At 44.4% G+C, this 12,500-nt stretch overlaps 1 protein-coding gene across 2 annotated transcripts in view; it reads left to right on the top strand.

Moving 5' to 3' along the window:
- The window catches only part of ubr2 (ubiquitin protein ligase E3 component n-recognin 2), a 58,611-nt gene that overhangs the window by 34,718 nt on the left and 11,393 nt on the right, over nucleotides 1-12,500 (top strand). For both annotated transcript variants that reach the window (XM_048270429.1, XM_048270430.1), the window contains exons 26-33: nucleotides 2,020-2,116; nucleotides 2,248-2,357; nucleotides 4,668-4,748; nucleotides 5,365-5,549; nucleotides 5,838-6,037; nucleotides 6,324-6,417; nucleotides 6,703-6,861; nucleotides 9,727-9,818. In XM_048270429.1, coding sequence (XP_048126386.1) covers nucleotides 2,020-2,116; nucleotides 2,248-2,357; nucleotides 4,668-4,748; nucleotides 5,365-5,549; nucleotides 5,838-6,037; nucleotides 6,324-6,417; nucleotides 6,703-6,861; nucleotides 9,727-9,818 — 1,018 coding nt within the window. The remainder of the gene's footprint in view (nucleotides 1-2,019; nucleotides 2,117-2,247; nucleotides 2,358-4,667; nucleotides 4,749-5,364; nucleotides 5,550-5,837; nucleotides 6,038-6,323; nucleotides 6,418-6,702; nucleotides 6,862-9,726; nucleotides 9,819-12,500) is intronic.

Here is a 12,500-nt window from a genome sequence, read left to right as displayed (position 1 = left end):
TTATAGTGACACCTTATCCAGACAGCCGATGAGGCTGCCCAATCCGCTTAACTTTTTGGATATGATATTGTGAGTTCTATGTGCGAATTTGGGCTGTGTTCTTTCCGTGCATCAATGTAGACAATTTCTTACTATCGCAAACTCTTGTCAGGGAGGTCATTCATTTTGGGTGTCACCTATGACTTGAACAGATAGCCTGCTGCCACCGATGTAGCCTACTATTATTGTTACAGTTTTTGATCAATGCAACTAACGGTATGTGTAAAGTGACACAATATAAACTGTAGCCTATGCCTATCCCGCCTATTTTTCACAATTTGGCGGAATGAAGGTTTTGACTGAGCATGTTAACATAAAATAATAATATTGCGAACTGTTGAGTAAGGGGTCAGTCGTGTTTGTGACGACAGACCACCTTGTAGCCTATTTTGCTTAGGCCTCGTTTTAACGACAGTAGGTTGTGAGCATATGTTGACAAAAATAACCATGCAATTAAAATAGTCAACTTAAAACTTTGCTATTATTAATGTATAGCACAAAACCATAACCAGTAGGCCTACCAGAACCTTGCATATTGGCGTCATGATTTGTTAATGCCTATTTGGCAAGGCCACTAGCTGTCATGGATCGTTGCTAGTCAAGTTTATTTATATAGCGCATTTCATACACAGAGGTCATTCAATGTGCTTTACATAAACACCAATGTGCTTTACATAAACAACAATAAAGGAAGGCACAGGTGTCAAAAGTTAAAAAAATAAATGGAGATGGGCGGCTGTTGGAAACGGGGAGAACTAACAAGCCATGGTGTAAAAAAAGAAAGTGCCAGGGGTTTTGCTTTTAGCGGTTTGCTGCAAGAAAATTGTTTATGGATGCAATAGGAAAATGTTTTAGCACGCCAACAATCAGAAGACCGCCATAAGGTTAACGTTCTTACACTTCAGGACATCTTCCCTACCTGGTGCAACTAGCCACCACGACAGAGATAGGCTACATTTATCTATGGTTGACCGCGGTTTGCGCTCAGAAAGTAGGCTACGATGTTCTTTCATAGCTAACCGACGATTATGCGTTATCAGATCATGAAGACCTCCTGCATGAGCACACACAGTATTGCTGCTCATTGGAAAACTTGAGTTGTCTGCCAAAACTCAAAATTACCATGTTTTAAGTTAAATGCAGATGAGGCAACACATGGAAATATGAACAATATCTAGACTGTTCTGATTCGTTACTTTGATGAGGAAATGTGAAGTCTTGCAAACTTGATTTTATAGATTTTACTTAGTGTTGAATTGCATATTAACAAGAAAAAAATAAATCTCCCCCTTTAAACACTTTTGGCCTGAAGTAATTAAATAAGAGTGTGTTAAAGCCTTTCTACAATATTGCTGCAGTAGAAAGAACAGCAATGGCTAATCAGCAATGGTCAGGGATGGTATTGAAATATTGTTTTGTTCAACAGGAAAACTCCAATCTCAATCAAGAACACTCTCAATTAGCCTTTATTCATTATGGCTAAAACGAGGCTACAGGGTACACAAACCATAGGATTGTTATGTTCTATGCATTCACCTGTAGGTGGCATTAATTACATAGTAACTTAGTACCCTGTAGCCTGGCTTTTTGTTTATTTGGTGCTTTACTTTGCTGTTTGCATCTTTTTGTACATTTAAAAACCAATAGGTCGCGATAGGGGTGCTATCTCTATAGGTAGATATGAACAACGTATGACTTATGACCTGAAAAAAGTTCAGTCAAACAATTTTTTTTCACTTTAATCCCTGAGTGAGCTGCCTGCAACAACAGCGGCGCTCGGGGAGCAGTGAGGGGTTAGGTGCCTTGCTCAAGGGCACTTCAGCCGTGCCTACTGGTCGGGGTTCGAACAAAGTCTGAAGCGCTAACCAGTAGGCCACGGCTGCCCCACACCACACACACTTTAGGTCATTTGATGTGGTTGTGTATAAATGGTAACAAACTCTCTTCCTTTCACTCTCTCTCACACACACACACACACAGGTGCTGCACCTGATAGGAATGGCTCTGTTGGAGGAGCATCAACAGCTGGAGAACAGTGAAGAGGAGGCGACTTTCAGCTTCACACTCAAGATCTCTCGTAAGTTTGCACACAGACCCACAGTACACACACACACACCTTTAACTTTACACTCGAGTGCATGTAAGGCAGCACACACACACATAACTAACTACTGTTTATAATTGTTTGTGTGTGTGTGTGTGTTTCAGGCCCTGGTGAGGCCCCCTCTAACTCTGCCAGTATTCTAGCTCTGCTGGAGACCCTTCAGAACGCCCCACACCTGGAGGTGCACAAGGACACCATCCGCTGGATCCTCAAGGTCAGACACACACACACCTGCACACACACACACCTGCACACACACACACCTGCACACACACACACACACACACACACACACACACACACCTGCACACACACACACACACCTACGCACACAGACACACACACACCTGCACAGCGCCCTCTTCATCACCTGCACACACACACCTGCACACACACACACACCTGCGCACACACACCTGCACAGCACCCTCATCACCTGCACACACACACCTGCACACACGCACCTGCACAGCATCCTCTGCATCACCACACATTTCAATAGTGGAGTTGCAGCAGAGGGGAATTCAGAGGAAGGAAGTAGGAAGCACATGGCAATAATCCAGCAGAAGGTCATGAAGAGATTTATTTTCAGCCAGAGTAGCTCTGCTGCTCAGACCAGTCTCGACGCTGTTGCAGAGTCCGTGGCCATAGCCTCTCTACACTTGGAAGAAGGCAGGTGTCGTGACTCGCGCTGGCCACTAAGTGCTTTGGTGACGTCACATATTGCCCAGGCTCAGATCAGGCCTGCCAGCAGGATTCATGCACCCCACCCCTACCCCGCTCTAGCACCAAGTGGCCCAACGTTTAGGGTGGGCCAGAAATCAGGGCCCACTAGCACCAATATAGCCCCCAGGTGGCGCCAGAGAGCACCCGCACCTTAAGGTGTGAAAGCAATTAGCCCCGGCACTGCCTGGCCTAGCTCGGCTTTGGCTCGATGGTCTGAAGTGCCTGGCCCACTGCCTGATATGAGTTTGACACCACTGGTCTAGGGCCTCCTCTTCCCCAGCCTGTGCCACATACCATCCTCTTCCTCAGCCTCCTCTTCCCCAGCCTGTACCACATACCATCCTCTTCCTCAGCCTCCTCTTCCTCAGCCTGTGCCACATACCATCCTCTTCCTCAGCGTGGCATCTTCCTAGACACTTACTTCCTGAGTCTCATCCACTCTGCTCATGCAGTACTCCGGAGGGCCACCAGGGGGCGAGTGAACATCACTCATACTGCCTACGTCTGGGCCTACTGTGTCTGTTATCACACATACAGCAGACCGTGCTGCTCTGGGCCTGCATGGGATTCTCAGTGTGTGTGTGTCCTACATGGGATTCTCATTGTGTGTGTGTGTGTGTGTGTGTGTGTTGGTCTTTGTTGAAGGGTAAGGTGAGGAAGTGCAGTCTTCAGCAAGTTGTCACACTCAGGAGGACGCAGAGGAGTAGGTTTGATGATGGGATTTTTATTTTTTCCCAAATAAGGCCAATATTCGGAATTAGGATAATAAAAAAATAAACAAAAGAAAAAAATAGAAAAAAAAATACTTTCAATAAATGTAACAAAAAATTGACATAATAGTCAAAAACAATATGATAATTGTAGCCGGCAATAATGTCTGACCTTAGCAAGTCAATATAGCACAGAGAGCAAATAGGACTCATGTCCTGTCACTTACTGCTCTCTCGATGAACTGGAAGGCACGGTATAAATAGGCCTGAGATCCACCACTAACATTGGCACATACCAACTCTCAAACAAACGACAGGGGTGTTCCATGTAGCCAACATGAAAAAGCTAATACAGCCATTATAAACCAATCTAATACACTAGAAACGACTATAATTAATCACTATGCTAAATTTGACACCGTCAAAATGTATATGAAACAGCAAAAAATATTAATTCATTAAACTACGAATCACTTCCGGTTGACCCGGAGGTTTCAACGACATTTAAACTGGACAGTCGGCACACATTCTTTATACAAACAAGGCCGAGACATGCCGAAACACCGGTAAGACAAACATAAGCTGTGATAACACATGTATCTATTAAGCTAAAGAAACGGAACAGTTAAGACAAAGACATTTGTGTTGCGTGGTTATTTCAACAGAATATGTGACGTGAATAGTAAATGATTGTAAACAGTAAGCGATGTAATGATAGTGGTTGGTAGCATGCAATAAATCACCGTAGTGTTTGATGGTAATGTCGACTAGTTAAACAGCTACGGGATTACGGCAGAGGTGTATGATGAATGACAATGTTAACAAAAGATTTTACAACAGTATGGAGGTGAACTGAACACATAGACACGTCAGACAAACACACACAGGTAACAATGACACTCAGTCCGTCTGTATACTAAAGGTAGCGCCTCGCTACCGTGACTGTGGGTATGCACCCCTCACACTCTTACATGGGATTCTCATTGTGTGTGTGTGTGTGTGTCCTACATGGGATTCTCATTGTGTGTGTGTGTGTGTGTCGTTGGTTCTACATGGGATCCTCATTGTGTGTGTGTTGTTCTGCACAGACGGTGGCGGGCATTAAGACCATGCGGGAGCGCACCGCCACCACTCCTGCTGCAGACCATGGAGGACAAAGCCAAGAAGAGGTGACTCAAAACTGTGTGTGTGTGTGTGTGTGTGTGTGTTTGCAGACCATGGAGGACAGAGGTGACTCCAAACTGTGTGTGTGTGTGTGTGTGTGTTTGCAGACCATGGAGGACAGAGGTGACTCCAAACTGTGTGTGTGTGTGTGTGTGTGTGTTTGCAGACCATGGAGGACAGAGGTGACTCCAAACTGTGTGTGTGTGTGTGTGTGTGTTTGCAGACCATGGAGGACAGAGGTGACTCAAAACTGTGTGTGTGTGTGTGTGTGTTTGCAGACCATGGAGGACAGAGGTGACTCAAAACTGTGTGTGTGTGTGTGTGTGTGTTTGCAGACCATGGAGGACAGAGGTGACTCAAAACTGTGTGTGTGTGTGTGTGTGTGTTTGCAGACCATGGAGGACAGAGGTGACTCAAACTGTGTGTGTGTGTGTGTGTGTTTGCAGACCATGGAGGACAGAGGTGACTCAAAACTGTGTGTGTGTGTGTGTGTGTGTTTGCAGACCATGGAGGACAGAGGTGACTCAAAACTGTGTGTGTGTGTGTCTGTGTGTTTGCAGATTCATACTTGCTAATGCAGTAGGCCTCAGCTAAACTAACGTTCATTGTGTGTGTGTGTAGACGGTGCGGGATAAGGATAAGGCCGAGAGGAAGAGAAAGGCTGAGATGGCCCGCCTGCGGAGGGAGAAGATCATGGCTCAGATGTCGGAGATGCAGAGACACTTCATCAACGAGAACAAGGAGCTGTTCCAGCAGACCAGCCTGGACGAGCTAGAGGCCTCCGCATCTACCTCAGTGGAACACAGGTACACACACACACACACACCAGCCTGGACGAGCTCGAGGCCTCCGCATCCACCTCAGTGGAACTTAGGTACACACAAACACACACACACACACACACACACACACCAGCCTGGACGAGCTAGAGGCCTCCGCATCCACCTCAGTAGAACACAGGTACACACACACACAGTCAATGTCAATACCTTAGCTTCCTTGCTAACCCATCTCCAGCTAGTGTGTATAACTGCTTCTCACAGTGTGAGGTGATGGTGTAACACACACACATTACTCCCCTGTGTCCCTGGCAGCCCCACGAGTGCGGACGCGGCGCTAGTGTGTGTGGGGCCGCGGCGGACGCGTGTGTGTGAGCGGAAGCAGGTGGTGACGTGCATCCTGTGCCAGGAGGAGCAGGAGATCCGGCCCGACGGGAGAGCCATGGTGCTCGCCGCCTTCGTCCAGCGCTCCACCGTCATGTCCAAGAACCGCCAGCGCCCGCCCCCGGACCCCGGTCAGTGTGTGTGGAAGTGTGTGTGTGTGTTTACGCATGTGACTTACAACCGGTGGCCACTCTGTTGTGTGTGTGTGTGTGTGTGTGTGTGTTTGTGGTTACACTTTTGACCTGCAGCCAGTGACTGATCTTGTGTTTGTGTGTGTGTGTGTTGTGCTAAATGCCATGGTTAAAAATGAGTGTTGTTGTTATTATTAGTGTGTGCGAGTGTGTGTATGTTATTAGTGTGTGTGTGTGTGTGTGTGTGTGTCATTGACCGCGTGTGTGTGTGTTCTGCTTTCTGCAGAGAAGTACGATCCCATCTTCATGCATCCTGACCTGTCCATCGGCACACACACAGGAAGCTGCGGACACATCATGCACTCTCACTGCTGGCAGAGGTAGGGGCGTGTGTGGTGGAGGTTGAGGGTTGTCTGTGTGGGTTGTGTGTGTGGTGGAGGTTGAGGGTTGTCTGTGTGGGTTGTGTGTGTGGTGGAGGTTGAGGGTTGTCTCGGTGGGTTGTGTGTGTGTTAGGAACAAACTTTATGTACTGTGTGTGTGTGTGTGTGTGAGATTTTTATTTGCTGTGCCAGGTGACCTTGGATGTTTGTGTGCATGAACCTTTGAGACAATGATCTGGATCTGGATGTGTGTATTTGACTGTGTGTGTGTGTGTGTGTGTGCAGGTACTTTGAGGCGGTGCAGGCGAAGGAGCAGCGGCGTCAGCAGCGCCTGCGTGTGCACACCAGCTACGACGTGGAGAACGGAGAGTTCCTGTGTCCACTCTGCGAATGTCTGAGCAACACAGTCATCCCCCTACTGCCCCTCAAAAAGACCTCCAGCAGGTGTGTGTGTGTGTGTGTCCACTCTGCGAATGTCTGAGCAACACAGTCATCCCCCTACTACCCCTCAAAAAGACCTCCAGCAGGTGTGTGTGTTCAGAGGCAGGGCTCTGGGTAGGGAGAGAGAGTGTGTGTGTGTGTGTGTGTGTGTGTGTGTGTGTGTGTGTGCGCAGAGGGAGGTCTCAGGGCAGGCCGAGAGAGCGAGAGAATGAGTATGTGTGTGTGTGCTTGCGTGTTCAGAGGGAGGTCTCGGGCAGGCCGAGAGAGCGAGAGAATGAGTATGTGTGTGCTTGCGTGTTCAGAGGGAGGTCTCAGGGCAGGCCGAGAGAGAGAATGAGTATGTGTGTGCTTGCGTGTTCAGAGGGAGGTCTCAGGGCAGGCCGAGAGAGAGAATGAGTATGTGTGTGCTTGCGTGTTCAGAGGGAGGTCTCAGGGCAGGCCGAGAGAGAGAATGAGTATGTGTGTGCTTGCGTGTTCAGAGGGAGGTCTCAGGGCAGGCGAGAGAGAGAATAGTATGTGTGTGCTGCGTGTTCAGAGGGAGGGTCTCAGGGCAGGGCAGGAAGCGAGAGAATGAGTATGTGTGTGCTTGCGTGTTCAGAGGGAGGTCTCAGGGCAGGCCGAGAGCTTGGTAGGCTGTGGATATATTTGTTACAGGTGGAATTAGCAAACCTGCTGATCCAGTAACCATCTCTCAGACCCCTGCTAAGCTGCAAGCCAGTTATCCTTTACTGTGTGTGTGTGTGTGTGTGTGTGTGTGTGTGTGTGTGTGTGTGTGTGTGTGTGAAAGAGAGAGAGACAGAGTTAGTTACTGTGAGGGAGACTAGCTGCCAGAGTTCTCCCAGGCTGTCAGTAATCACCCTGAGCTCTGAATGTGGTTCAGTGAAAGATGCCAGCTGGGGTCGACATTTCAGTCTTGTCTTCACCGATGCCAGCTGGGGTCGACATTTCAGTCTTGTCTTCACCAATGCCAGCTGGGGTCGACATTTCAGTCTTGTCTTCACCGATGCCAGCTGGGGTCGACATTTCAGTCTTGTCTTCACCAATGCCAGCTGGGGTCGACATTTCAGTCTTGTCTTCACCGATGCCAGGGGTCTGCAATGCAACCCTTTGGCCTCTCCCTGTTGGCTCCTTGGCTTTGTTTAAAAATAGAAATTAATAAAGTATTTGTAAAAATATTTTACATTAATACTGTAAGATTAAAATATTTTTACAACAGCATCAAACTTTAAGACATCCTTACATTATTTACTTATGAAAATTGCATGTAGCCTGCGTAGCTTACGCCACGCTGTGGTAAAATGTGTAAAAAACATGTTTATTTGAAGGCGTCATATGTCACATCTTTGTGTCCCTTAAACTCTTTAAAAATGTATTTGTTAACCCCTTGATTCAGGTAATGTTCACAAACTAATTCAGGCCAATAGGCTGAAGACTGCTTGCATTTAAAAGGCTTAAATATTGTTGTGGCCCCCAGAATATTACTTTTTACATTTTTGGTCAAAAAATGGCTATTTGAAAATAAGGTTTGCCGACCCCTGACTGATGCCAAGTATATATGAGTAAAGCAGAGTAAACATGTGGAGTCCAAATTAGTAAACACCTAATCCTCCTCCAACTCCTTCAGCTCTATTCTGCCTCTATAGCCTCTAAGGTGTGTGTGTGTGTGTGTGTGAGATTATGACCGCATAGCCCACCTGTATGTATGTGTGTGTGTGTGAGATTATGCGCAGAGCCCACAGTTGTAGGGCCGCCAGCGCTTTGGCTGATGGGTAGTCATGGTGAAGGCGTAGTCATGGTGAAGGCGTAGTGCAGGGTTCCAGCGTAGTCATGGTGAAGGCGTAGTGCAGGATTCCAGCGTCGTCACGGTGAAGGCGTAGTCATGGTGAAGGGGTAGTGCAGGATTCTAGCATAGTCATGATGAAGGCGTAGTCATGGTGAAGCCATAGTGCAGGATTCCAGCGTCGTCACGGTAAAGGCGTAGTGCAGGGTTCCAGCGTAGTCATGGTGAAGGCGTAGTCATGGTGAAGGGGTAGTGCAGGATTCTAGCATAGTCATGGTGAAGGTGTAGTGCAGAGTTCCAGCGTAGTCATGGTGAAGGCGTAGTGAGGGTTCCAGCGTAGTCATGGTGAAGGCGTAGTGAGGGTTCCAGCGTAGTCATGGTGAAGGCATAGTGCAGGGTTCCAGCGTAGTCATGGTGAAGGCGTAGTGAGGGTTCCAGCGTAGTCATGGTGAAGGCGTAGTGCAGGGTTCCAGCGTAGTCATGGTGAAGGCAGTGAGGGTTCCAGTCTGACCTCATGTAGTTTACTCCCCATCCCCATCCACTCATTTGGAATCGCTATTATTATCCCAACAACATTTGGAAAGAACAACAACAACGAAAATATTGAAATTATCATTTCTGTACCAACATGAGTTGAGTTTACAACTGAGTTTACTATTCACTTTGGGAGAGTGTGTGTGTAAGAGAGAGGGTATTAGTGTGTTTAGGGTATTGAGGGTGGGCAGGGCATGCGTGTATTGAGGGGGGCATGCGTGTGTTTTAGGGTATTGAGGGTGGGCAGGGCATGCGTGTATTGAGGGGGGGGCATGTGTGTGTTTTAGGGTATTGAGGGTGGGCAGGGCATGCGTGTATTGAGGGGGGACATGCGTGTGTTTAGGGTATTGAGGGTGGTGTGGTTGTTAAGCACTCTAAGACACTAAAATGTATCACTTTATCACTGTGTGTGTGTGTCTGTGTATGTGTGTGCAATGATTGCCTTAAGCAGGCTGAGCCACTAAAATGGATCAGTAGTTTGTCTCTGAATGTTGTCATGATTGAGGCTTACTATATCTCCCTTTCTGTCTGTCTCTCTATCCCTCTCTCTGCAGCTGTGACCCGCCCACACTGGGCCCGTGGCTGAAGACGATTGGTCAGCAGGTCAGGTCTCTTCACTCTGCCCACAGGAAGGCCAAAGCCACCAGTGAGTATCCTAGCAACCAGACGTGTGTGTGTGTATCTGTCTGTCAGAGAAATTCAGCAGAGTTTACAAAGTGACATAAAGGTTTGCTATAACAATGTCTCAAACTGTATGAGGTAAACATACTAGTAGCATGTAGTTAAATGGTTAACCTTAGATTGTGAATGTAGCGTAGCCTTTAGCTAATACTCATAGTAGCATGTAGTTAAATGGCTAACCTTAGATTGTGAATGTAGCGTAGCCTTTAGCTAATACTCATAGTAGCATGTAGTTAAATGGTTAACCTTAGATTGTGAATGTAACATAGTCATTAGCTAATATTCATAAGTGCATGTAGTTAGCATAGCCTTTAGCTAATATTCATAGTAGTCTGTAGCTAATATTCATAGTAGCATGTAGTTAGCGTAGCCTTTAGCTAATACTCATAGTAGCATGTAGTTAGCGTTGCCTTTAGCTAATATTCATAGTAGCCTTTAGCTAATATTCATAGAAGCATGTAGTTAAAGCGTATACACAGCTAATATTCATAACCTTAGATTGTGAATGTAACATAGTCATTAGCTAATATTCATAGTAGTCTGTAGCTAATATTCATAGTAGTCTGTAGCTAATATTCATAGTAGTCTGTAGCTAATATTCATAGTAGCATGTAGTTAAATGGTTAACCTTAGATTGTGAATGTAACATAGTCATTAGCTAATATTCATAGTAGTCTGTAGCTAATATTCATAGTAGTCTGTAGCTAATATTCATAGTAGTCTGTAGCTAATATTCATAGTAGCCTTTAGCTAATACTCATAGTAGCATGTAGTTAAATGGCTAACCTTAGATTGTGAATGTAACATAGTCATTAGCTAATATTCATAGTAGCATGTAGTTAAATGGTTAACCTTAGATTGTGAATGTAACATAGTCATTAGCTAATATTCATAGTAGCCTTTAGCTAATACTCATAGTAGCATGTAGTTAGCGTAGCCTTTAGCTAATACTCATAGTAGCATGTAGTTAAATGGCTAACCTTAGATTGTGAATGTAACATAGTCATTAGCTAATATTCATAGTAGCATGTAGTTAAATGGCTAACCTTAGATTGTGAATGTAACATAGTCATTAGCTAATATTCATAAGTGCATGTAGTTAGCATAGCCTTTAGCTAATACTCATAGTAGCATGTAGTTAGCGTAGCCTTTAGCTAATATTCATAGTAGCATGTAGTTAAATGGCTAACCTTAGATTGTGAATGTAACATAGTCATTAGCTAATATTCATAAGTGCATGTAGTTAGCATAGCCTTTAGCTAATATTCATAAGTGCATGTAGTTAGCATAGCCTTTAGCTAATATTCATAAGTGCATGTAGTTAGCATAGCCTTTAGCTAATACTCATAGTAGCATGTAGTTAAATGGCTAACCTTAGATTGTGAATGTAACATAGTCATTAGCTAATATTCATAGTAGTCTGTAGCTAATATTCATAGTAGCATGTAGTTAAATGGCTAACCTTAGATTGTGAATGTAACATAGTCATTAGCTAATATTCATAAGTGCATGTAGTTAGCATAGCCTTTAGCTAATATTCATAGTAGTCTGTAGCTAATATTCATAGTAGCCTTTAGCTAATACTCATAGTAGCATGTAGTTAGCGTAGCCTTTAGCTAATATTCATAAGTGCATGTAGTTAGCATAGCCTTTAGCTAATATTCATAGTAGCCTTTAGCTAATACTCATAGTAGCATGTAGTTAAATGGCTAACCTTAGATTGTGAATGTAACATAGTCATTAGCTAATATTCATAGTAGCATGTAGTTAAGCGTTGCCTTTAGCTAATATTCATAAGTGCATGTAGTTAGCATAGCCTTTAGCTAATACTCATAGTAGCATGTAGTTAAGCGTTGCCTTTAGCTAATATTCATAGTAGTCTGTAGCTAATATTCATAGTAGCATGTAGTTAAATGGCTAACCTTAGATTGTGAATGTAACATAGTCATTAGCTAATATTCATAGTAGTCTGTAGCTAATATTCATAGTAGTCTGTAGCTAATATTCATAGTAGCATGTAGTTAAATGGCTAACCTTAGATTGTGAATGTAACATAGTCATTAGCTAATATTCATAGTAGCATGTAGTTAAATGGTTAACCTTAGATTGTGAATGTAACATAGTCATTAGCTAATATTCATAGTAGTCTGTAGCTAATATTCATAAGTGCATGTAGTTAGCATAGCCTTTAGCTAATATTCATAAGTGCATGTAGTTAGCATAGCCTTTAGCTAATATTCATAGTAGTCTGTAGCTAATATTCATAGAAGCATGTAGTTAGCGTAGCCTTTAGCTAATATTCATAGTAGTCTGTAGCTAATATTCATAGTAGCATGTAGTTAAATGGTTAACCTTAGATTGTGAATGTGGCGTAGCCTTTAGCTAATACTCATAGTAGCATGTAGTTAGCGTAGCCTTTAGCTAATATTCATAGTAGCCTTTAGCTAATATTCATAAGTGCATGTAGTTAGCATAGCCTTTAGCTAATATTCATAGTAGCCTTTAGCTAATATTCATAGTAGTCTGTAGCTAATATTCATAGTAGCCTTTAGCTAATATTCATAGTAGTCTGTAGCTAATATTCATAAGTGCATGTAGTTAGCATAGCCTTTAGCTAATATTCATAGTAGTCTGTAGCTAATATTCA

This window comes from Alosa alosa, chromosome 18, assembly GCF_017589495.1.
Source record: "Alosa alosa isolate M-15738 ecotype Scorff River chromosome 18, AALO_Geno_1.1, whole genome shotgun sequence".
In the NCBI taxonomy this organism is placed as follows: Eukaryota; Metazoa; Chordata; class Actinopteri; order Clupeiformes; family Clupeidae; genus Alosa; species Alosa alosa.
This window is presented reverse-complemented; position numbering and strand designations above follow the sequence as displayed.